This window comes from Notothenia coriiceps, unplaced genomic scaffold (assembly GCF_000735185.1).
Source record: "Notothenia coriiceps isolate Sejong01 unplaced genomic scaffold, NC01 NC01_scaffold00037829, whole genome shotgun sequence".
Lineage (NCBI taxonomy): Eukaryota > Metazoa > Chordata > Actinopteri > Perciformes > Nototheniidae > Notothenia > Notothenia coriiceps.
The window spans coordinates 10,853-37,741 of NW_011370530.1; the positions used below are offsets into that span (position 1 = coordinate 10,853).

The 26,889-nt window shown below is 41.4% G+C and overlaps 1 protein-coding gene across 1 annotated transcript; it reads left to right on the top strand.

Annotated features, from left to right (window-relative positions):
- Positions 1–2,402: 2,402 nt before the first annotated feature.
- golga4 (golgin A4) lies at positions 2,403–26,348 on the top strand. The gene is made up of 24 exons (XM_010797353.1): positions 2,403–2,619; positions 3,825–3,902; positions 5,469–5,570; positions 7,977–8,045; positions 8,151–8,477; positions 9,532–9,588; positions 9,690–9,788; positions 10,312–10,450; positions 10,577–10,755; positions 11,912–11,995; positions 12,340–12,487; positions 12,572–12,750; positions 13,011–13,109; positions 13,187–13,342; positions 13,864–17,654; positions 17,766–17,887; positions 18,737–18,867; positions 19,784–19,870; positions 21,984–22,004; positions 22,155–22,223; positions 22,582–22,657; positions 24,546–24,631; positions 25,441–25,527; positions 25,645–26,348. Exons 1-24 carry the CDS (start codon positions 2,542–2,544, stop codon positions 25,666–25,668), a joined length of 6,288 nt encoding a protein of 2,095 aa, XP_010795655.1. The 5' UTR covers positions 2,403–2,541; the 3' UTR covers positions 25,669–26,348.
- Positions 26,349–26,889: the final 541 nt, after the last annotated feature.

The window sequence follows — 26,889 nt, forward strand, 5'->3', positions numbered from 1 at the left end:
GGTGTGTGCCTCAAGAGAGACAATTATGAGTGAAAGTGAATTCCAGGAGATACTTATACCTCTACACTTCAGCACACATCAGCGTTTCACAGCTATAACTGGTGGTGCTGGTGGAAATAACAAACTCTTCTTTACTTGGTTTTAAGGTCCTCCTGCACATATGTTTATAATTGGGCATCAATACATTTCAGAGTGGATATGTACCTTTCCTCCTATTGATCTGGTCTCTGAAGCCTTGTTTTGTTGGCAGCATTGAACATCAGATACACATTAGAGTTGATATATGTTGGAGCTTTACTACAAGGGAATGTGTAAGGTGGTCTCCCCCTTAAACCTACCGTCCAATGCACCCTCCTCGGAGAAAAAACAGCTAAGTTCCTTTGTGAAAATAGAAATATGGACCAGTTATCGATATTGATTGGACGGATCAATCTTTTTTTTCTTTTTAAGACAAAAGCATTTACAAAACAAGTTGTCAAATGAAAACTAGTTATTATACTTATATTAAGACATATTTTACATATATATTCTACTTGTTATAGAAGTAATTTTAAGTACTGCACATGTAGTTGTATAATTGTATTGTTACTTCTACTTCACAACACACAGGGAAATATTGTACCTTTTTCTCCACCACATAACAGCATTTATTTATAGTACCTTACTACTAACTTCACACTAAAGTCACAAGGAGCAGGTGTTGCTTATGCACTTCCCTGATTATACTATTAGTTATTTAGATAAAAAGCAGTGTGAACCTTTTTTTTACATTTCAGGGTTTTAAGCAGTTCAACAAAAGAGACATTTCCGCATTAAATCACTAGCTAGTTTGATTTAGATAATTGATTAATGCCCCAATATGCCAAATAATTCGATTTTAGATATTCATATACTCATACTGGTCATGTATTATGAAATATGATGAAAGTTGCCTTTCAAAACAAAACAGCTAAAGCAAACTTGCAGCAGCAGATTCCCCATTCTCCGCCTGATGCCTCAGGGTAACTGCTCAATGGCATAGGAGAGCTCCACGAGTTTGCCGTTAGCCACCCATCGTTCACTGTTCCAGGAACCCATCATAGATCATAAGCCCTGCTGAGTCGCAAGCATTAGAGCCAGAGTGGTGAAAAAAATGCTCATCAAATCTTCCTTTTACACTTCCTTTTAATGGAAAAATGATATTCCTTGAATTCTGTCTCCAGCAGACATCAAGTCTTACTCAGAATTTCTTTTTTTAGAGATATGTGCAAATGGCCAGATCCCAAAGGCAGGAAAATACCACTCATCTAAACCATGACTACCACCCACACTGTGATGATTTCAACTTCTGTCTGTTACACTTTTCATGACATTACTCAAGAACACTTTGACCCAGATAAAGAGTTTCTTACATATTTTATATTTTTGGAAATGCACCAAAATAAATCATCAGCGTGCAGACACTCCACCAGGTTATCACATAAACATTGCACATGAATCTGTTTGTGATGGGCTAACCCTAACCCTTTAAGCCTAAATAGAAGAAAATTAACCATCTTCCTATTGGTTAAAATGTATAGCATAAACAGTTAAACAATTGCTAAATTGGAAACATATTCACTTATGGATTGTATGGAGGATTAAGTAGAAAGTAATTAATCTTCATTTAGCAGGAAAACTCCTAGCGGCCATGAAAACTTGAAAGCACATACAGTATGAAGCATTATGCTACTTGGTGGTTGTGCTTTGATCTTGCCAGAAGTCAAATCTCAGTAAACATATTTAAATGGTGCCATCTTCTGTCAAAGCAATGCCTCTGCAGCACTTGATCCTTACATTTTGTATTAGAGTTGTTTAGATGTTATGTTCATAATGAGTGCATGATGGTGGTATATACATTTTACTTAGTTAACATTTCATCAAAAGTGAAGTATTTTCAGTGATATAACATATAGCATTTGTAAATATGAATGTGTTGACAATACTACATCCTGTTACATTTTTCATAAACAACTGTTTCACCATTCTTTAACTTTCTAATGAGAATATTTCTGTGGTCACTGCATTAAAAAAAACTAGCCAAATATAGGATACATGTGTAGATCCCTTAGTCATAAAAGCAAACTTTATTCTAATAAAATGTTGACCATTAAACATTATAAAGGCATCATTCTACGATATTGATGTGTAATAATGCCAGCCCCATTATAAGATGCTTTGCATTTTGTAAAAGGGGCATCTCTAATTACCAATGTGCTGCCTGCAATTATATACATTCAACTATGCCGGTATGCAAGCAGCTGTTATGGTAGCTATTGGTGTCAGTGCTAATCTTCTCCAAAGGTGGCGCTGTATCTAATTTATGCCTGACTGGCCCTTTAACTCTGACGTTTCAGTTTTCCTCCACGTTGGCCGCACATGCGCAGAGTGCGTTTACCTGCTATCAGAGTCGAACTAGGAAGTCTGGCACTGTCTGGATGTCAGGCTAAACTGAAACAAAATACATCGCCGCAGGATAGTGGTCAACTGCTAGTCCGTTGTTAGATACTTTGGCGTGACAAGATGTTTAAAAAGCTCAAGCAGAGGATAAACGAGGAGCAGTCACCGCAGAGGAATGCGCTGTCACCACAGCAGGCCCAGGTTGGTTGTTGTGTTAGTGGGAGCTAACATGCTAGGCTAACATGTTTACATTGCTGAGGTGCTAGCTCAGGAATATATTATATATTACGTATTTGGTCTATGCCTCGAAACCAAATGTTGAGTAATATCTAATTGACATAACTCAATAAGCTGTTAACTTGTGTTCATTCATGTTCTCAGTTGAACCTTTTGCTTTATTCTAAATGTTAGCCCCACGCTAAATCCTTTAGCTGCCTGATTTAGCTGTCATCAATAGCTGCTAGTAAGGTGCGTTCAAGAACACTCGTAACTGGTTAATCTCGTTATCATGTACACACAAACGAGAGCAGCCTGCTAACTGAGAGCTTTGTTGTACTCTAAACATTATTCATGAAGAGACACTGAGACGTATGGGCGTGTCGGTGTTAGGTTGCTTGTATTGGCTGCAAACGGATGTCAGCTGTATTTGACACATGCAAACCCGGGCAGCACCAACCACTAGACTAGAGAAACTAGAATTAAACGCAGTAAATGATGCCATCGTTAGAAACACTGCTAGTAAGCTGTTTTCTTCTCGGTATTAATTGTTATTTCCTGTATACTTCATTGGTTAATCATAACCCTGCTAATCATGTTGAACGTGTGACATTGTACTTTGTCAATGATTGCCATATATTGATTTAATCGTTTAGCTATTCCTGTTTATTATACATATATGTTTTTAGCATCTTTGAAGGTCCATTGTAGGCTTAAACCCAGGTATCAGTGTTGTTTGCTAAACCTGAGTTGTAGCTGTATGATGATTGTAACTGGAATTTATGACCACTATTTTATAATTGAGTTCAAATGGGCTCATTAGCCTTATTACACAGTGCCTTTTATTGTTAACTTTGTCGTAATGGTTTAGGCTGCCTTCAATGTGATGTGGCCCTTATTCATAGCCTACATCAATGTGGATCAATGTTGTGTTCATGACAATTAATGCCAGAAGCAAAATGGGTTCAAAGGTGAAGATTGACAAACAGTCCGGTATTATCATAGGAAAAGAAAGAATAGGCAAACAACAGTATTTTAATCTACCATTAAATTGTACTTCAGTTGTCAAAAGACTTGATTTCTCAAAACAATATCAGAATAAAAAAGGATAGACAGGTTCTGATTGTGTGTCATTTGGGCAGAGAGATATTGCTTTTGTAATACAAATACTGTTTGTTATCTTTTGACAGACGGGCAGTGGAGAGCGGCGCAGCAGTCAAACCCCGCCGCTCCATCACGATGGCTCCCCCTCTCCCAGTGACAGAGAGGTGAGCATGGGGTCAACCTTTGATCTTTATATATGTTTAATCTTTTGAAGCTCAAACTGCAGCCTGCTAAAATGTTGTGTTCTCTCCCCAGCTTTTAGTCTTATTTTCAATACAGAGTAATGTTCCTGTCAGTCATGTGTTTGTTATGCTTTTCCTCCCCCCAATAACTAACCAGTCCCCTTTTTGATCGCTGTGCCAAGTGAAAGCAAATCGGTGACTTTCAGTTTTCAAAGTGTGTAGGCCTATAATTTTCACAATCCATCATCTACTCCGAAATTCAATAATCTCGAAGCTCTCTCGCAGGCTGATCATAATGTGTGCATATTATTGCGTAGATTTATTCCCTAAGCACATTTCTTAAATCATAGCTATTCAATTTTCTTCAGGCAACAGATTGTCACCACAAGGTCCTTATGAAAACGCACAAGCTGTATTAACATTGTGATAACTGATGTTGTAGAGCATTCAGCACTATGATGTCATCACACAGGTATGGTCTGTTACGTTTTCCCTCCGTTTATCTGTGTGTATAGTCACATAAGACAATGGAGTTGAAATGTAAATACAATTCTGGGTATTTTTAGTTTTCTTCTTTTAAAGGCATGTGGCAATTTCTTATAATGTTGTATTTCAAATTAAATATCAAACAATATAAAATAGATCATTTGATTGCATAACATCATTATTTCTTTCTTTAGTATACTGCCAAAAGTGTTGCTCATTTAGAGACATTGGGAAGAGCATTGTAATGGTGAAGGGTAGACCATATTTCAGCATGAGTATGAATAATTGATGTTTTCTCCCTCAGTGTTTTTCTTTCCCCGGCGATTTGTTGCAGTATTTTTCTCCTGGAGATATGGGCAAGTTTATGCAATACTTCTTTGATTCCTGAGACAGATCGGCAATTAGGTACCGACCTTGACTGTAAGACTTATGACTCAACATGGGGTTAATCCATTTAAACTGTAGACATGGCTGTTTACAGTCTTGGCTGTTTGATCTTCAGATTAAAAAAAAGGGCTTCATTTCTCAGTCATTACACATTTTCTACATTTCAACACCGCAGAGTCCGAACTGGAATAGTGACAGTGCCCCTTTCGGTCAGGTTTCCATACTCTTCATTCCGTATCCTTTGGAGGCACAGTGCTGGTGTAACTCAGGCCCAACAAAGCCTACATTTAGCACCTTCAAATCATTGCAGCATCTTTTTTCACCTCGCACATCTTTAACACTTTGACATCTCTGGAAATGTATGTTACTCAACTATAAGAGGCAGATTTAGCCTATCATTTCCCAACATAAAAACTCATACAGAGCTGTCAAACTGTTATTCATTACATTAATGTTGATTGAGTGTTTCACTTTCCCACTTTTCTTATTTTTCTCTCTTCCCATGTAGTCTCTCACTCTCTCTTTATCCATCCCAGTCTCTCTCGCTGCCTAGGAGGTCTGGCTACACACTCCCTTCAACACTATTTCACACTCATGGTGTTGTTTTTCTCATTGCTCTCTGTGTTCCTCTCCTTTCCCCCACCTTTCGTCCCGTAACTGCACTGACGGGGTCAGCTGTTGGCCGGGATGATAGCAGAGCCCGCTTTTCTATCTGAGTATACTATCTTTGCTCTGGACCATTCAAAACGACCCAATACGGCCCAGGTAGCCAGTGTGGTGAGTGTGTCCTCACTTCATGCCTCTTCCTCCTCATCTTTCTCCTCCTCCTCCTCCTCCTCCTCCTCCTCCTCCTCCTCCCTCCCGTCTCCGTGCCGTTTTGGGGGAATCGGTAGAGGACTGTGGCCCAAATAGGGACAGCTTGTTCCCTACTCTCTGCCTCCTGTTTCCTTTGGATTTAGCAACAAGAAGGCATCTCATATCTAGTCTAACCCTGCATCTAATGGGAGTTTTGGTTTCTATTGTGGTATAGAAGCTTGTGTGCTTTCCGCCATATGTTGGTTTATTGCCCTTCCTTTCAGTTCCTATTATCTGTTATAGAATTGAATATTGCCCGATTGTCCTCAGGTATCCTTAGTTGCTTGCCTTATGGACCCTCAGAACCCTGTTATGTTACCTGATGGTCTTTTTCCCTTCTCCCCCACAAGTCTGTTTATTTGGAGGATTGCCGTTTTCCTTTTACAAGCTGCGGCAGGCTTTCAAGCTGAAATGTTAAATTGCCGGTAGCTTATCCAAATAAACAAACAGATCAAAGAGCTTTGTAGATGTGCTGGTGGAGCTCAAAAACTAGATGGTGTGAGTGTTTATTTGTGGAGGCAGTAAGAAGACTAGAAGAAAACAACATACATCATTTGTGTTGTAAAAAATATATGAAATGCATACAGCAAAATCCTTTTGCTAACCCATTGTATGTCTATTTAAATCTATGTTTAAGTCTATGATATAATAGATGTAATGTGAACATATTTTGTTTGATGTAAGTAGATATTTGTGTCCTACTAATTTAACTAATCTGTGTAAAGAGAGTTTCATTTGCTTTCATCAGTTCCTGTAATGAACGTCTAGTTTACAGCTCATTAAAATGAGGTTAGTTGAAGTTGTTAATAAAGTGGAGCAGATGAGCGAGTATATGAAAAGCATTACACTTTCTCCAGTGTTTATTTAAAACATAACATTTATTTTCAGACCAGGAGGAACTTGTAATAGTGGAGCAGATACTTAGAGAAGGTTGTTTGTATTGTTATTATCCAGTTCATTTCATTTGAGCCTTAAATATGTATTATAAAATCAATGGAGAGCTTGGTGAGGGCATACTGTTAAAGTGGGTAAATTAAACTCTTGTAAAGTTTTCCTTTTTGTGATACAACCTATTCTTCAGATAACAGTAGGTTATTACAATGCGTAGCAGCTACAGTTGTATTTATCATCTCTTGTACTAATACCACAAATATCTCAAATCCATCACAACATTCTTGTCATGTTCCATCTACACGTCTCATTCAAAGGTGTCTGAAGAAAGCAACAGCAAAAGTCATCCCATCAAACTATCTCACATAGTCACTTTCTGTTTTCATCAAAGAACATTAACATTTCATTCTCGAGGTAAAAACTAGTTTTGCCGGCCGTGTTTGTCCTTTGAGAAATTCAAGAAATCAAGGAGTCTCTTGGAAGGGATGTTTGTTTGGCTCTCGCAGTCGCAATTACTATTGTGAATGACAGGATTTGAGATTCTTAACCACATTTGTTGTCTGTTTGGACGTGCAGTTCTGAAACACAGTAGAGGCACTAAACTCTGGGTTAGTGCAGACACGCATGGTGAAGCAGTCAGTAAGTATTGTTTGCTATGTAGAGTTTGTAAATGTGGTCCTTTACTCCTGCTCATTCACATAAACCTGTGAGAATATAATAAACTAAATCAAGTGAAGGCTCATTTCAACAACTGAGACGTACTCATTATAGCAGTCTTCTGTGATGTGTGCAAAGCAACAACGATGAACTAAACCTTATATTGTGCAGCCCTAACGCAGAAACAAAATTATGCAGAACAATACAAATAAATGTAATCCTTTTTTAAACCTCAAAATCCCCCTCAACAATTGCGGCATATTAATCTAAAACAGATCCTGGAAGTGACTAACATCTCATTACAAACTTTCCCACAAGAAACAGGACGGAAATGTGTTTCACAGTAATCAAGAGGAAGGAGTAGGAGAACACTTTCTTACTCGCTGCTTCTAACAAGACAACTAAACCAACCGAGCTGCTACATGTTGACTCTCCTGTAATACAGCTGCACACGGCTGCAAAGCATCTTAATTCAAATACCAGCTCTCCTTCTTGACTTTTAACTGTTTGTTTGTTCTGACCTCATGGCTGCTCTGTAGTCCAGTTTTAACCCTTTTTGTTTAATGTTCCGTAGAGATGCCTTCTTTTATGTATTTAACCCCTCTGTTTTTTCCAAGTTGCATGAGGGTACCCATTGCCCCTGCATTGCTCTCAGCAATACTAATATTGCTCCCTCCAGAGTAATCAGGGAGAGCCAAGCTGGGTTTGGATGACTAACTGGCCCAGGTCAAGTCCGCTGGCACAGTTTATCTTTTGCTCATAATATCTTTATCACTGCAGAGCATCCCTAAAGGACCAGCGAGATCTCCCAGAGGTAGCATCAACGGGGATGGAAGCGCTTCTCCTCAAGTACGTTTATTACCCAATATATCATTCTACCTGCTATGTGATCTCGATAATGTTACTCCTTGTTTAAAATGAGCTTTGTATGTAACTTCTTGATCTTTCCAACAGAGAGAGGAGACGCCGTCATTTGCCCAGAAGCTGCAGTTAAGAGTCCCCTCGATGGAGTCGTTGATTCGTGGTGGTGCCAGTCGGGCAGAAAACCTGTTCCGCTCTCCTTCCAAAGAGAGTCTGGTCCGAAGCTCGTCGCGCGAGTCCCTGACACCTTTGGGAGAAACCGACTCCCCGGGCGCCCCTTCGTATGACCCGCCCTCGGACATTGAGAGTGAGGCTGAGGAGCCACCAGGAAGTGCAGAGCCCCTTTCCAAAGAGCAGTTGTTCCACCGACTGCACCGAGTGGAGATGAGCCTCGGGAAGTACAGAGGGAAGTACTCCGAGGTGAGAGGCACACAGAGTACAGCTCCTTTTAAAGCTCACCTATTATGCTATATTTCAATTATATATATATCATCGGGCCATGTCTATACAAAACATGTCTCTGAAGTGTTTTGCTCAAAATACCAAACAGATCACCCATTGTAGCCATGCCTCATACTCCTCTATTTCAGCCCTGTTAGAGAAGTGCTGATTCTGGCTCCGTAGCTTTAAATGTAACCGAGCTGCTGCTGGCCACGCCCCTTTGGGCTCCGTGGGCGCAACGTCACCAGGAGTTCAACGTAAAGCCAGCCCACATTTTAGTAATGTCGTCATGACGCAGCAGATCTGGATCAAGTCCGTTGTACCCCCGTTTTTAGAAATGTGGGTAAGGTGGAAAAGAGAGAGGGTTGTATTTTGGGACACTTTGTGAGTCTCCTTACACACCCGGGACACATTTATGTATTAAAGACATCAAAAAGTGCATTTTGCATAATAGGTGACCTTTAAGATAAAAAACACAAAAAGGGTCCCCCCTTAAAAGATGGGTTTTTATACCAAAGGGGTGCAACAGGGAAGACCTCATTTTTTTTTTTGGGAGGAAAGCCCCTTTTTTTTTTTTATAATTTTTTTTTTTTTTGTATTACATACTAGTCCGCTACGATTGTATACAGTGCAGGAGAACCTATTTGGAGAAAAGCTTTTTATATTTTTTATTCGGTTGTACCATCAACCTTTTCTTTAATGGACCTCAAAAGAGAAAAAAGAGCCAACGGGTTGTGACAAGCATACCCGTTTGTTAACATTTTTGGTTCGGACACGAACCGAATTTTCTTTTCAAACCATCTTTTCAATTTTTTTTTTCCCTTCTCTTTCTCTCCTACTTAAGCACTACTCACTATGTAGTTTATATATAAATGTATACGGTGAAGTTGTCGAAATGTTTCAANGTAATTTCTTTCAACTACCATGTTGGCTTATTTTTTATATTTTTCGAAAGAGGTTTACTCAGAGGACGTGGACCATATGTAGCATCCTGAACTCATCATATGTTCTTTTCTGTTCTCCTCCCCCTCAGGTCATCCTCAGTCAGTGTCAAGATAAATCTCTCCGCAGGATAGGGGAGCTGCGGGAGGTACGGCCATATGTCATGAATGTTGTTGTCTCTCGAGGTCAGTATGTGTCTCTTTGTGATCAAATATTTAAGCACGAGTGAACATATTGAATGATCTCTAGGAGCTTCAAATGGACCAGCAGGCCAAGAAACACCTACAGGAGGAGTTTGACGCTGCGCTGGAGGAGAAAGACCAGATGATCACTGTTCTCCAAACACAGGTGTGAGAACATGCACAGATATGTTTTTCTCAAGACTGCAGCTTTCAGTATTAATCATTGTGGCTAAAATGATTCCCTCTAACTATATTCTACGATATACAGACATTTATGTGTTAATTATGTTTGTATTATATTAATATTTCGTTTTCAAAATATCAGGGTTAAGTCAATACATGTGTATCACTCAAAGTTGGGCAGATATTTATTCTTAACCTATACAATACATATGCATTTCCAAATGTTACTTTAATAAAACCTATTTTGACTGATCCATTCGACCAACTCAAATATACAACATTAAATTGCCACTGTTAACGTTACTGCAGTGATAAATTAAACATTTTGGAATTATTCATCTTAGCAGTACTTCTTGTGATTATATATTACATTAAACCTTTGAGACTGGATCAATGTTTCTTGTGCAGAACACAAACAAATAAATGAAGTATGCCTGAAATAATACAAAATGTTAGGCTTCAACCCATTATTTCTGTAACTGTAGTTTTTGCTCTGTTTGTAACAGGTTTCTCTGTTGAAGAAACGATCAAAGGTGGTCTCTGTGCCACCTGGGGGTGACGTGCCTCAATCTGAAGATGCAGACTCATCCTCTTCCACACAAAGTCCTCTGGAGGAGCAACGAGAAGGGCCTGAGGTCACTGAGGGTAAGCACATGTTTTAATATATATATTTGTAAATTGGTTGAGAGCAAAGCAAAACATGAACTTACTGGTTCCGTCATTTCTATGTAGCTGTTATTCTTTAACCGGTGCATTTTATTGTCTGAACAGGAGAGGGCAACAGTGATCCAACCAAACTTATGGAGGCTCTGCAGAAGAGAGTGACCCGGCAGGAGAACCTGCTGCAGAAGTGCAAAGAAGTGATGCGGACACACAAGGAGCGCAGCGTCACGCTGGGCACCGAGAACGAGACGCTGCAGGAGAGGCTGCAGGAGCTGGAGAAGACCAAGGTGCATAACCTGTGCTCAAGAGTGTCACTGTCGTCGTACTTTAATATCAGGACATTGAACTATACATTTTAGATAATATTCTCATTATAACTTTTATTTTCAAAGTAAAAAACAATTTTCTTAGGACAGCCACTCCCAAAAAATAGTTTTGGTAGTAAACTGTAATTATGAAGCAATTTGATTAAAACGAGGCTGGGCTTCACATGGCTGAACTGTGTGCTTTGAGAAATGAATGAATAGAGTCTTTACGCTCCACTGATATTGCGACTCAATTATCTCAGTGACGCAGTTGATATCTGCGGTTCTCAGAGTCCGAACATCTGAATTCTTCGGCACAGCTCCAGGGCGAGGGTTCATGTCAGCGTGACACGACTGAACTGTTGTTTTCATTGATTTCAAAACATTTAGCTTTCAGTCGGTATGCCCGGCTTGTTTTGCTTGTCCATGGCCGCTCTGATGTGTTGCAGCAGTTGATAACAAATGTTTGTCGCTACAAAGACAGTGATAATAGACAGCTCGTCCGCGATATGTGGATCGACTTGCTTTCATTTTTGCCATAGCTTTTGTGTTGAATTTTCCGTCTGTTTGGGAATACGTGGGCCTTTTCCTGTGTCAGGAAAAGCAGAGGTTAACAGGCGTTTAGCCCTCTTAAGCAGCATGAAGGCATCCGGGAACTGCTGGGCTCATCCCTGCCTCACAAATATAAAACAAACCATCTGTCTACGATTCCAGATTTTCAGCTTAGAGGATTTTTTAATTTAATATATACAGTCTTGTTGACAGAGTATTGCATGCTGTATTAGCATGTTTTTGCATTTTTATAGTCATTTTGAAGGTTGTTCAATTGTTCCTGTGGCACACATGGATCAAATAAAGACATCCCAGCATTTCCTGTTTAGTAACTCATGGTTACACAGCGGTGCCACAGACAGCTACTACAGGCCTGGGCTGTCATTTAGGTCGACTTGTTGGTTTAGCTGGGCTTGTGTACACGCTGGTTGTTTTGCTTGTGTTTGAAGCATCATGGGTGGTGCAGCAAACATGTCATTTTGAAGTTATCTGACCAAAGCAGAAACAGGATATGACTCAAACAAATCTGAAAAGGCCCTGTTTAAAAGATTACATTTGTAATTTTGTGAACTGTTTTATGTTTTAGGAACTGCACAAAACAGAGAAGACTAAGTTGATCACTCAACTGCGGGATGCCAAGAACCATATTGAGCAGCTGGAGCAGGACAAGGTGAGTGAGAGGTTTTTTAAGCTTTAGTCACCTCTTGATTGACGGGCCTGAAGATTCGGACATGACATGTTTTTTTACTCTGTCACGGAGCAAGAAGTCAGACACCTTGAAGTCCCATCTTGTTTCTCTTAACCTTTGACCTCAGCTCTGCAGGATGGGCAGCAGCTCATGAGATCTCTGTGAGGAATGCTGAAACCACTTAAAGTCAAAAACCATTCCTGATACTTGAAATGAGTTGGGGTGTAAAATACAGAGATAGTACTAATCAAATAAATGTCAGTGTCAACTCATTTGCTCAAACCATACATTTAAACGTTTTTTCTTTCATGGGTCGCTGACTTTAGGGGATGGTTATAGCTGAGACAAAGCGGCAGATGCACGAGACCCTGGAAATGAAAGAAGAAGAGGTCGCACAGCTCCGCTCCAGGGTCCATCAGGCTACTGCCCAGAAAGAAGAATTACAGGAGCAGAAAGAGAAGGCAGAGAAATCAGGTAAGGAATCCACTCCTGTCAGTGTACATGTAAAGGTTTTCTGTGGATATGTTTATGATGTTTTTATTTTGTATTTTCTCAAAGCTTTTGAAGAACTGGGGCGGGCGCTGGGTGTAGCTCAGAAGGCGGAGGAGGCCCGTAAACAGCTGCAGGTTCAGCTGGAGGAGCAGGTGAAGGAGGTGGAGAGGGCCGGAGAGGAGGAGAGGAAGAGTCTGCAGCAGGAACTAACCCGAGTCAAACAGGAAGTCGTCACCATCATGAAGGTCAGGAAGTGACCTCTGCTGTATACTCATGCATTTTATTTTATAATTGCAAAGGTCATTAGTATATTAATATTACTGGCATTACTCTTGAGTTGGATATTTTGGTTGTGTATGCCTGAATGTGACATGTTATTTTCACTTTATAGAAGCTAAGTAGTAACATTGACTCACCATTTCAAGTGTTTACATGAGAATGGAAAATGGGATAGCGAAATGTCTTTAAAAACACAGAAATGCTTTATGATCATCAATATCTTTAGAAATCATCGGAGGAAACGGTGGCCAATTTGGAACAACTCCACAGGGAAGCTTTGGCTGCTAAAGAAGAAGAGATGAGTGCCAGAATCAACAAAGCCGTGGTATGTCTCAAAGATTTGAAGTCATTTAATTTCACAGCATAATCAAGTAAATGCAATTTAAAAACATGTGTTTTTAGGAGCAGTGCAAAGAGGAGTTTGATCAGCTGGGCAGCGAGCGGGAGCAGCAGACCTCTCTGGCTCTGGAGGATGTGGAGCTGCAGAAGACGGCTCTGAGGAATGAAGCTGACAACAAGGTTAGAGAGATTCAGTCGGAGCTGGAAGCTGCAAGAACCGTGAGTAGTTTTTTATCAGTCAATTAGAAAAACAAGTTGTTCATTGGATAATATTGGACCTTTTAGTCAGGGATTCGTTGAGGCTCAAATCTTTGTTCATGGCCAAGTTAATGAATTCAGTGAAATGGCATTAATGTTATCTGCGTCATGTTTTTAGTTATTTGGCACAACAGGAACACACACACACACACACACACACACACACACACACACACACACACACACACACACACACACACACACACACTCACATTCAATATTAATCACACTTGAAAAACTAAAATGTACCAGGTAATGAATAATAATGAATGTTTTTACTTATAACTCGCATAACCCACAACTCATAATATTCATTTTATTATTGTTCAAGTTATTTCACATAAAAAGTGCTATTATAGTGTTCAAATATATTCAGTTAATTCCCACTGTTATTCGTCTAATATCTTAATAAGTGAAAACAGTTTTTGACGACTTTAACTGCCGTGAGAATGATCCAACAGCCTACCTGTATGTGTTTACAGAGAGTGTTGGAGCTGGAGAGCTCTCTGGAGAAGATCCCAGAAGACGGCTCTAGTCTGTCTCAAGAACTTTCCAGTCAGATGGAGAAGCTGAAGGACAAACACAAAGGGCAAATCTCTGCATTAAAGGAGAAGCACCAGAAGCAGCTGGAGAAACACAAGGACACCCTGACCCAGCAGAGTAACGCTGCTCTTGAGGAACTCAAAGAAAAGCACAGAGTTGCATTGGAGTCCCTTCTGAAAGAGAAAGAGCTGCAGTTCCAAGCACACGTTGAAGACATGAACCAGAAGACTTTGGAGAAGCTGGATTCAAAGCAGGCCGACCTGGAGGCAGTGACCGCTGAACTCTCTGAGGCTCTGAAGATTAGACAGCTTCTGGAGGAGATGTTGGTGGCAGCCGAAGATGCTAACGGTTCCGCTCAACGGGAAGATGAGAAGAAGTTTGAAAATCAAGTGAAAAAGCACAATTCAGAGCTTGCAAAAATCAAGAAGGAGCACGAGAAGTCTCTTGGAGGAATTGAGAAAACTCTGAAACAGGAACTCAACGCGTCGAGGATCGTTCTGACAGAGAAGGAAAAGGAAATGAAAGACCTCATCCTGAGAGAAAAAACACTACAAGAAGAATCTCAATCCACTGTACAAAACTTAAATGCCAAAGTTAAAGAATTGGAGGAGCTGAAGCAATGTTTATCACAAGCCCAGGTGGAGAGTGTGAGCCTAAAGGACTCTGATGCTCAGCTCCGTAAGATGTCAGAGGACCTTGATCAGTGTAAGAAGGATTTGACGGATTTGGAGCATCAGCTGGAAGTAGCAAAGAATGATAGTCAACAGAAAGAGAACTCACTTGAAGAACTAGAGCAGCAGTTCCAACAGACCAAAAAAGAGCTCTCGGAGCAGGAGAAATCATTTAGCGCGGAACTGGGCGCTAAGCAGGAGGAGCAAGCTCGCCTCAGGAAGCAGCTGGATGATGAGAAAGCTGCCCTCGAGAAGAAGATGCAAAACACTATCTCTGAGATGGAAGCTAAGCTCAAATCCCAGGAAACTAAAATGGAAAAGTTCAAAAACAAAGCCAAAGAGATGCATGAAAGCTACAAGAAAAAGATTCAGCAGCATGAAGAGACCATGAAGTCGGAGCTTGCAAAGAAGGACAAGGAGCTTAAGCAGACAGAGCAACAAGTGCAGGAGAAAATAGTTGCGATGTCCCAGAAAAGTTCCCAAGGCCTCAGCAGTGCCATGTCGGAGCTGCAGGCCAACCACAAGGAAGAAGTGGAGAAGCTCCATGAGACCCACAAGCACGGCGTTGGAGAGCTGGAGCGTCGCCTGCAGGACAAGTTGGGACAGCAGGAGGAAGAGTTAACTGAGAAACACTCTCAAATGCTGCAGGAGAAGGCTCAGGAACTGGAGGAAATATCTCAGCGACTCAGCCGAGGCAAAGAAGAGAGCGAGCAAGCGTCACGTCAAATACAAGATCTAAAGGAGGAGCTGGCAATTCGACAAACCACCGTGCAGAAGCTTCAAGAAGAGCTCAACGAAGCAGCGGTTAAGCTTGAGGGCTTGTCTCAGGGTGAGGCGTTACTCAGAGAGCAAACGGAGACAGTGGAGAGGAACCTCAGCCAGGCTCTGAACGAGAGAAACTCCCTTCAGGACAAGCTCAGCGCAATGAAGGAGGAAAGCAAAGAGAAGTTAAAGGCCTTGTCGGGGAAGCTGAAGCAAGCAGAGAAGCAGCGTAAAGCACTGGAAGGCTCCAGGAGTAAGGAAAGCCAAGACATGCAGACTCAATTTGAGGAAACTGCCACTCAACTACAAGCCAAGGAAGCAGAGTTCCAGCAGCAGTTAAGTGTGATCAGAAACCAAATGGAGCATCACTGTAAGGACATTCAGTCTAAAGTGGAGAGTGGCTCCAATGAACTGGGTCACAGAGTGGAGTGCCGTTTGAACGAGCTGAAGGACAGACTGCTGTGTAGTCAGAAAAACGTAGCCAATCTCAAAAACGTCATCCTCACTAAAGTAGATAGAATTTGCACTTTAGAGGAGACTCTCCGGCAGCATGCGGAGGAGAATCAGAACCTATGCATTTCATTAGAACAGATGACCGCTCAGGTAAACGCTCACACGGAGCACGTCAACGCCTTAACGCACGAGAACGAGGATCACTCGCAGTCCATCAGCGAGAAAGCTCTGAGAATCCAGGAGCTGAGTGAAGCCAACCGACTCATATCAGAAAGCATGAAAGCCAACGAGTCGCATATCGGTAACCTGGAAAGCATCGCCGGGGACTTGAAAAAGCAGCTGGCGAGTAGCAAAGAAGAGAAGGAGGAAGCCATAACTCAGCTGAACCAGCAGTATGAAGAGGAGAGGCAACAGGCCGCCGCACAAAGGCAGGACACCATTGAGAGATTAGAGCAGGAGAGAAAGTCTGCCTCAGAGCAGGCGGATGCACTCAGGAACAGCTTGTCTGAGCACGAGACCAAGTTCACCCAGAATGACATCACTATCACATCTCTGCAGACCAGGCTCGATGAGCTGGAGCGGGAAATCGCCGAAAAGAACCAAGCCCTGCAAAGGCTGACGGCAAGTATCGACAATCAGTCCATCAGCAAGTCTGAGATGGACCAGGTGCTGAGTGAGAAGGAGCAGACGCTCAGCGGACTCTCCTCGGAGCTGGAGAGCTGCATCCGTCAGCTGGGCGAGCTTCAGCAGCAGTTAGCCTTAAAGACGAGAGAGTGCGAACAACTCACAGCCGACCTCCGACAGCAACACAGCCTCAGGGAGAAAGAGAAGAGAGAGCTGGTGGAGCAGCTGCAGCACAGCCAGATGCAGTGCACTCAGAATGGGAATCTGGAGCAGGAGGCCGTGGAGAAACTCCGCTCCCTCCAGGAGGACAACCAAAAGTGCAAACTGGCGCTCGACGCTCAAAGGGAGGAGTTTGAAAAGGTGAAGGAGGAGATTATCAAGAGCAAAGAGGTGAGTGTGAAGGCTGCTGAGGAGAAGCTGACTGCGGAGAGCGCTCGGAAGGTCTCTGAGCTGAAGAAGAAAGCCGAGCAGAAAATCAGTCAGATTAAGAAACAGCTAACGTCTCAGCTGGAGGAGAAGGAGCAGGTGGTGAAGGTTCTTCAGAGTAGCCTGGAGGAAATCAAGAGCAGCGACGCCACCGGCAAACGAGACACGGAGACGTTGGAAGAGAAGACGAAGACTCTGGAGGAAGCTCTCGTCAAGCTTAAGGAAGAGCAGGAGAAAGAACTCAAAGTGATTCTGAGTAATGAGAGGCTGGAGAAAGAAAAGTCTTTAGAGGAATTGAACATTTTGTATGAAGAGAAGCTGTCCTCACTCCAGAGGGACGCAGCGCAGCAAGGCGAGCTCAAAGACACTGAAACGGCGCTACAGGAAGTGGAGGCCAAGCTGAAGGAAGCAGAGGAGCACAGCGGAAACCTTTTAGCGGAAGTCGATCGCCTGAAAGAAGAAATAAGTCAGAAAGATTCCCAGCTTGATGAACATCAGGCAACGATTAAGCAGATCCAAAACCCATCAGGACCTGAGGTGAAGGTGGAGTGCAGCAGCCTGCAGCAAAGCAGCAGCGTGATGCACGCAGAGACAGAAGACCGCTCTGCAGCGCAGGACACTGAGGCTCTGGACTCGCTCAAGGACAATCTGAAAAAGGTGAAGAATGAAAAAGAGCAAATCCACAAGGACTTAGTCAGCCTGCAGAAAGACATCCGCATTCTGAGGAAGGAGCACGAGAAGGACCTGGAGTGCATGAAGAAAGAGCTGTTGGAAGAGAATGAGAACAAGTTGAAGTGAGTACACGATGTTACATTGATAATGACAACTTAGGGGAAAAACATCAAATAAAATAACCTCAATACAATAATCATTTCATACATTTCCTTTGCTCTCTATTCTGATAGGCTGGAGTTGGAAGATGTGGAGATGAAGCAAAATTCTGCCATCAAGCAGCTGATGCGGGAGTTCAACACGCAGATGTCTTTGAAAGAGAGGGAGCTTACTACAGGAGTGAAGGAGGCCATCGGTGAGGCGGGAGAAGATGCATCATGAAATCAAACGCTGTGATGCTAAACATGCAGAATCACCATTCTTCTCTATTGTAGTGGAATCATTTCAATATGCAGTCTAATTATTGTTGAAGGCAGCCATGATTGACTTTCATGTCCAACAGTAGGGGGTGATAACTAAATGGAAACAGGATGCACTTTCTTAAAGGGACCCTACTATGCCAGCTTTGAGGTTTCAGTATTGTATTGTGTGTCTCTACTGTGACACGTTAACATGCTCTAATGTTCAAAAAGCTCTTTTCCTCATCCTGCCTGTGCTGCAGCACCTCTTTCCACCCTCTGTCTAAAACCAGAGCCCAGTCACTCTAATTGGTTAGCTGACCAGCTCTTATGTGATTGGTCACCTACTTAGAGATGTCCCACCCCTTAGCCTATCGAGTACAATGTGTTTGAGCGCTAGCCAATAGAAGCTAGTGTTACTTAGTGATGTCATTACGTTGCAGAAGTAAACAAAGGACTCCAATGGAGGCGTTAAAGTCAGCGGGTTGGGGGGAGGGGAGAACTCCCTCTGGGTTTAACTTTGGTATTTTAGGCTTTGCAGACCATGTACATGCACACATACCTATATAAAACAAAGGGAAAGCCCCAAAAAGCACAATAGGGCCTCTTTCATCTCGACACCGGCTGAGCTAAATGAATGGATCATTACTTTTGGAAACAGTGCTGAAGTGCCATGTTCCCTCGTTTCCTCTTCGGTTAAAGTGTGTCACATTCCACGTGGGATGTGACGGAACGGTTTGGAATATGAACTGGATTTTTTTTTTTTGAGGTGCTAACTCTGGCTTCTCTCCCTTCCCTTGACACAGAGAAGGCCCAGACTGTGGAGGCGGAGCTCCTCAGCAGCCACAGTGAGGAGGCCAGCCAGCTGAGGAAGGTGATCGCCCAGAAGGAGGATGATTTGCACAGAACTGTTAAGAAATATGAAGAGGTTTTACAGGTACTTTGAAAGGATGAAGCCCAAAAGTGTTTTTATACTCAAACAAGACCACATTTAATAAAGTAAGTTCACCATGGAAAGGAAATGAACCCCACCCACCATTTGGAAGCTATCAGTCGGGCAGTTGGCAGGCTCCTCCGCTCTTAGTCTAAAGCAGAGGTTCCTGTCCTTTTTTGTAAGATCTGCCCCAAAGCACTGGATGAACTCAAAGACCCCTTTATGGAGACACCAGCCATCAGGTTACAAATGTCTCTTTTTCAATAGGTTTTAAAATATAATTTCATCATTAATAATATGCAAAAAATGTGTATTGTAATTTACAACTTAGTCACAGAAGGTTGTTTTTTTCAGATTTTATTCTTTGCTTTAAACCAACTTCTTCATCTAGTATAATGTACTTTTACATAATGTAACAATCATAATTCATTAATATTCGTTTAGTCTTTAAGCTCCTTATAGATGTAACTGTCTTTCTGAACTTTTATTTGGTAGGTACTTAAAACCACTTATCTTTGAGCTTTTATTAATTAATCTACTGTTTAAACGTTTCTGCTTACTTGCTAATCTGTTTTCAAAGATTTTAATAGAAAACACTGTTTGGTTGTTATAGCCAACTTTAGATGCGGATACATGTGTTTTATCAAATGTTTCTACTGCTTTGCAATCTGTCTTCATATCGTCTGGCAGTCCCCTCCCTTGGGGGAGCTACTAAACTTGACTTAATCATCAATGAGTCGCTGCTATATGATATATATGGATACCGGTCAGCATCTGGTATTAAACTGTCTCCAAACATAATTAAGGTAGGAGGTCTGAAAGAAGTCAGCGAGTGATTTCCCCGACATACTTGAGTTGTGATGCTGAGATGAAAGACAGGAAATGACTCGGCGGTTTTTCTTTCTTTCTTCTCGGTCAGAGTCGAGAGGATGAGATGGGCGAGCGAGTGTGGCAGGTTCAGAAAGAACTGGAGGAGCTGCAAGCAAAGGGCCCTGACACTGCTGAGGTACAAACACACTGAACACATCCTCAAGGACGAACATCTGCCATCGCTGTCACAACTCCTTGATGTATTGGGAGCATTTTCATTTACACAGATGTAGAAAATCATACCTACTGCCATTATATATGAGGCTGGAGGTTTAGATTAATTCTATATAGCGATGCTGTTGAAATCATCAGCCATTGTGAAGTCACTTCATAATGGCTGCATGAAATAACAATTGCTGTATGAATCCACTTCATTTCAGCCGTGCCTCCTCTGGGAAAAGGCTGTCTGGACGCATTACTACTTTTTGAATGACAACCTAATCCAGACACATTTGTATGCCTGTACCACGAGGCCCTTTCTGATATCTTATTCTTTGAAAGTTCACATCCAGGTTAACCTTCTCGCCAGTTCTCGTCTATCTTTTCCTCCGTCTAGCTTTAGAATTGAAGGATTCCGCCTCATAGCTCAGGGATGATTTCTCAATCACTTTGCTCTGATCAGTCCCTGGCTCCGGTTGTGTGGCTGCTCTCCAAAGTGTGCCGGATGCTGTGAAGCTCGTTTGAATCACTCAGGAATGTTCCCCTCGGAAAACCGAGAGAGATTGTGAGGCAGCAGCCAGCCTCGATCCCTGTTCTCAATTATCATCACACGGGGTGATTCTTGGCCTTAGGTTGATACTACAGCAATACTCACGGGCTGTGTGTGTGTGCTGGAAAGAGGCCAGAAAGTACTGCATTGAGAGACGCTTCACCCAGGTGTTTAGGTGCCATGAGACCCCTGCGCTGATTCTCCTACCTTTACACCGTGTCCACATACACACAAAAAGGAAGAGTTATGCTGCTCTCTCTGCGGCATGGTTCCCTAGTGAGGTAATAACTTTATGGGAGGATAGTATGAGTTCATGCTCAGGGAGGCCTTTCCTCACTACGGGCCTCACAATCCATTCTTCATTCAGACAGAGGGTCAGTGGGTCTCTACCTAGAGACGGCAGAGGTCAGGGTGTCTGTGGGGTCTTAAAAAGTATTAAAAGTTGATAAATCAATTTAGCGGAAATTAAGGCTATTAAAAAGTATTAAACGGCATTTCCCAAGGTATTACATTTTGTAGCTTGTTTTCAATAAGTATCTGAATTGTCCAAAGAGGTTGTATTCTACAGTGTGCCTGAATGTAATCATTGCGTAGGTGTGTAGTGTGGTTCTGTGGAGTTTATTTATGGCATCCCGTTGGATTGGACGTCATCAGGACAGGACATCGCAGGCTCACTGCTTGATAGCGCGCGAAGGTTCATTTACGCCGGTTGTTAAACAACATCGTTATGGGGGAATGCAAGTTTGCGTCCAAATGGTTGGAAGATAAGGAGGAAGGACCATCAATACTGTATATAGTACATGTGAGGTGAAGTGTCGCCAATGTAACCGGTTAAAACTCTAAGTGGCGATGAGGTCTTAAAATGTATGGACAGGGTCTTAAGGAAGGTCTTAAAATGTATTACATGTGACTTCAGGATTCCTGCATATACCCTGGAAGTACAAGTCCAGTGCAGACTGTCAGTGCAGATCTAATGGGGCTCCAGCAGTTCTTTATTATACTCTGCATTCAAAAGGCAAAGTATGAATTGTTCAAAAAAATGTGAATCCCAGAAAACCAAATGTGTTTTCGTCCATCTCTCAGGGTTTCTGACTTATTTGACCTGTATGTGACTCTTTAGAAAACATTACTCAAACAGGACAACATTTACTATTTATTCTTAAACTATTTTCAGGTGTGATATTACAGATGCCGTGCACCCACAAGTATTGTGTGTTGAGGTTGAGTCAAAAATAGAGTACAGTACCCGTGTTTATTGTAATGAAGGAACCTGTGTGGCTCATAGGTTTGTTCTTAAAGTAAATAGACAATAACGGACCACAGAGGAATAATATTTATATTGGATCAACGTGCGATCAACGTATTTGGTCTCTTAACAGTAGAACAAATATAGAATAGCAGAATTCTTGTTCTTTCAAGGTGAAGTTGAACATATAGATAGATAGATATTAATGTTGTTAAAGTTACTACACATACTGTATATCCTTTTCATTATTTTGTAACAAGTTTCTTCCATTTTTTCTTCTTTGATTGGGCACAGATGAGCGCTGAAGAACTACAGGTATGTTTGCTGTCTCCAGTATCAATGGTTTGAGGAACACATTTAAATGTAAACATTTAGGATTGATGGACACATACTGCATTGAATGACTAGTTTCACCCAAACCTTCCCGTTCTCACCAACATGAATGTTTCTCCTTCTCTACCCCAGGCTCAGCTAGCCGAGAAGACGACTCTGCTGAGCGAGGCTCGGCTGAAGGAGCAGGGCTTCGTTGAGAGGGTAAGTGTCCGTCTTGGTGCTCTTCGCGGGGACAAGGGAACACCAAATCCCATGCAGAGCATTCCCAGGATTCAGTGGCCTCCAGCAATGGAGCTACTGCTCTCCTGCTGCATAAACTTAACAACAAAGCACATCTGTTTACATTTGGTTTAACCCTATAAACAATCACAGCAACGCCTCCCACAGTCTTTCTCACACACATCATCATTCTGACAAACATCGCCATGGGGATGATCAACAAAATGTTAAGCATATGTCCCACGCAACAATTAGGCTAATGCATAGAATTAACCCACTGGGGTCACAGCTATTTTCTTTCATTATTCATCTGTGCATGCGTGTGTTTTCTCCACGGTAGATCCACTCGCTCGAGGACAAGATAAAATGTTTCCCCCGAACCACTGTTGTAACTCATCTGGGGAGCACATACAAAGGTAATGTTAACACCATGAAGCACTTTGTTCTGCTGCCGGAGCAAACGTTCTTTTAGAAGCCATGCAAAAAACTTAAACACAATGCAGTATCATGGGGAAAAGACATACAGTGCATGCTCCTGCAGTGTAAGAATAACTCGTGTTTTGATTGTAACAGATTTTGAACATATACAGTGAAGGAAATAATTATTTGATCCCTTGCAGATTTTGAAAGTTTGCCCACTTACAAAGAAATAACTTATTCTTATTTGCCACATTAAATGCAAATCAATTTTTATCTTTTACGTAATGTCAATTTCAGTTTTTTCTTTTTGATATTCTTACTCTCACTGTTAAAATAAACATACCATTAAAGTGATTGACTGTTCATGTCTTTGTAAGTGGGTAAACTTACAAAATCGGCAAGGGATGAAATAATGATTTCCTTCACTGTAACATATGATACGTATTTTGTGTCGACATAGGAATGTTATATTTGTTGTCCCCACTGTTCTGTACTTAGTTGTTGGTTTGACACACTACCAGTAGTTTTCCAGCCTCCTCTTCATGAATTACAAATGTGACAAGAGAGGCAGATCTTAAAAAGTCTATCCTTCTGAGGACATGCTGCCAGCTAAGCGTGATTTCAGGCTTACCGGTTAACACGAGAGCTGCGGTTATAATTAGGGTTTGGTTAAGGTTAGAGTAAGGGTTAGGGCTAGACACATAAGCACTGTGGTCGAGGTTGGGGTAAACCTCTGGGTGCTGACTGTAAGTCAATGCTATATTCCCAAGTAAATCATAAACCTAAGGTGGTGTGAGAGAGGGAGAATCCGACCCTCGTCTCAGAGCTTCCCTGCTGTGTCATAAAGAGAATCTGCTGTCAGACGGGGGGCCGGTGAAGAAGCCTTCTTTGGATTTAATGGGTTTTCCACATTTTGGTGTTAGGGTTTCCCACACAGGTCCCTGCCCCACACAGACTTCTAAACACCTCTACTTCTAATACACGTTTATATCCAACCTAATACCTATTCTGTCCTGAATTACCTTTGGATTACAGTCATTATGAATCTGTTAAGCCTTAAATTACAGAGAGGTTTCAGGTAAGAGGGCTGATCAGAGGGCTGTTTATGTTTGTTTTGATGTGGGATAAGACAGTAGGATCCGCTGGGTCAACATGGGGTCAGGAGGAAGGAGGCTAAGGGATTTATTGGTGACCCATTAGCTCCCCCAAGAGATCAAAGAGTTATGTGCTCTTCTCTATCACCTTTTTCCTGTCCTCTAATCAAACTGTCTCTCTTGGCGCACGCAGAGACATTTATATTGTCTGAATGATCTTCCAGATTACAAAAAGAGTGGGTGGGTGTTCTTTGGTAGAGGCTAACTAAGTGTTACCAGCCCTAACCATACTGTAACAGTTTCCCATTCAGAGTGTTTTAAAGGGATATTAACCTTATAGCTTTGGGCGTGGGAGTTCATGCTTTTACACAGCTGGTAATATCATGCTGAGTCTCGCAATTTTTTCCAGCGCTTTTAAAAGAACCTGTACCTTTGCATAATAATATTTGTATCTTGTTGCTTACCCAAACATAATGCTTTGAGTTGTCAGGGGTTTTCTTTGTGTCAAAACTCAGCTGTGAGTGTTTGACATTGAGTATATGATTGTATGCTAGTCTTAAAAAACAAGAAATCCACTTTACTAGAGCAGAAATTCTCTTAAGATATATTATTTCTTTTTACAGAGTGACAACATGTTAGCTTAACACATTGTCACCTGAAAGTAATATGACCCGAGAGGCTTTGAGATAGGGAAGTGAAATATCATTTGAATGACAGTTACTTATTTAAGTGCATTCTAGTGCCTGTCAGGCTTCAGATCATTTAATGGCTTTTTTTCTTTTCCTCACAGAACCTGTATACAACAGCGGCGAGCCTACAGAGATGGAGTACCTGAGGAAGGTGTTGTTTGAATACATGATGGGACGGGAAACAAAGGTACGCTTTTTACTTCCTTACAGTATTATATTAAAAAAAAACATCAAGTAATTGTTCTATTTTTCTTATTTGCATCAATCCCAAACTATTTAAATCATAATTGAAGTGTTTTTCTCACGTTGCGAGTTTTTACCTCATACCTTAAAATATGATTTGCTTGAGGTTTAAATTGCAAAGATGACCCTAATCAGTAAAATAATAACTTATAACATTAAAAACAAGATTGTAAGCGTTAAACCCAATGACCTCTATCCAAAAAAACTAACACCTGAGACCATTTAGGAAGCCGTATAAAAGTCATGTTGTGTCCAGTCTTTTTGTGTCAAATGAACAATATAATCCTAATTAACAGTGCAGTTGACATGGCCCTAAAGTCAGCGGGGTTTTCCCTGCTCCTCAGCAAACATTCAGTCTTTATGGCAACATGGCTGGCCTCCGCAGTGTGGAGGATGTCCCCCAGGCTTCCTGCTAGCACACACATCATGCCTGACGCCGATTTGCCATTTAGAGACATGCTGGCCTTGTTTAGCGTTGGTTGAGCGGTTAGGTTTCCTCCAACAGCCCTGTTTCTGATTATCCCTTGTGTTTATGGGGTAATGCATGCACCCTGGCAGATGGGCCTGGAGTTGATTTTTGTTGGGATTTAATTGTCAAAGAACAAGCTTGATTTGTTTGGATCTTGTTGTCAAGCGCGGGGGGTAAGTGTGTCTGGTGTTTGTAAAAAGGGATATTGAAAATTGCACGAACAACACATCATGGGAGACTTTAAAAAAAAAAAAGGTTATTTTATATTTGCTTCTTATCCACAGACGATGGCCAAAGTGATTACCTCCATGCTCAAGTTTCCTCCAGACCAAGCGCAAAAGGTTTTGGAAAAAGAAGACACTAAAGCGATGGTGAGCACATTTGCCTGCTTTCATAAGACTAAAGTCCCCTTGCAGTTAAAAACATATGACATACAATTCCTTTTGATGATTGCACAGTTCATTGATAATATATCTGTCTCTCCACAGCCTTGGTTAGGATTAAACGTCTGAATCAATAAGGGTATTAATGGATTCATATCTGCTGCTGCTGCTGCTGCTGCTGCATGGAAGGACTGACATGGACTTGATGGAGCACTTCTCTCTGCATTTCTTGTCATTGTGTGTGTGTATTTTGTGTGTTTGAGCACACTGGGGCATAAGTGTGGTGTGTGTGTGTTGCAGTACGTGTGAATATATCTAAAAGGTACGAGGGAATAAGAGAATATGCCCGAAACACAAATCTTTCACTATTCTAATTTTACTATGATATTAAGTCTGTTAATTTATATGTTTTTAGATGAAGTAAAATTGATTCCTTTTTATTTTAGAATGTGTTTATACAGATTGGCTTGTGCAATAAATGATATCATTATCTTGTATTTGATACTGACAGGTCAGTTGATTTATAGGTTTCTGTGTTGTGCTGTTGTCTGATCAACTTCCTCTGTAAAAGTGTAATCGACCCTTTTAACTGTGCACTCGCTCCACATTAAGATATATCTGGACCTTGTTTGTTTAACACAGCTTTTCTATGCTTTATATTTTGTCACTACACTGACATAAAGACACAAAATCACAAAAACTGTAAATTGTTCTATGATAATTAAGACTGTAATATATATATATAGGGCACTATATGATGAATTGCTATACATTTTCAGACTAACAAATTAAATCCTATTTACAGAACATCTTTTGTCACTCCTTTTATCTTAATTCTCGTACAGTATCTTCTGTGTTAAATCCAATAGTTTATCTCAATACCCAGTTTGATGGAGTGAGACAACATCCTTTTGAAATAGACACATGTGGAATGCAGACATCACAACACATCTGGGTTTTAGAGATCGTGTATATAATGGGTCACACACTTCAGTAAAGGTGACCTTTGTTTGACCTTTATTTCTCTCCTCCACAGCAGAAATGCAGAGTTCCATATAGAGGACACGCATACATGTATTAGACCATGGAAACCTTTATTTAATATGAATGACAATACACTTTATTTATCAAGTGTGTTGACAGATAAGGACTTGAAACTCAGACATGGGCAACTGACTATCCTTACATATACCAATGAAAGCCTTGAAAGGTTAAGTATATGCTTTTGCACAATGTGGTTTCATCCCTAAGGCTCAGGACCCCAACAAGAAGTTCCCAAATTCCAGATGATTTATAAACAAAAAAAGGGGAAAATGTATATTTCTGCTACATAATATTTTGATTTCTTAT

What these genes read in the sequence shown, in the direction of transcription:
- golga4 (XM_010797353.1), top strand. Translation starts at nt 2,542, where the DNA reads ATGTTTAAAAAGCTCAAGCAGAGGATAAACGAGGAGCAGTCACCGCAG. An exon ending in CGGCCCAGGTAGCCAGTGTG is followed by an intron (nt 5,571 to 7,976) that starts GTGAGTGTGTCC and finishes TTATCACTGCAG; the next exon opens with AGCATCCCTAAAGGACCAGC. An exon ending in AATATGAAGAGGTTTTACAG is followed by an intron (nt 18,868 to 19,783) that starts GTACTTTGAAAG and finishes CTTCTCGGTCAG; the next exon opens with AGTCGAGAGGATGAGATGGG.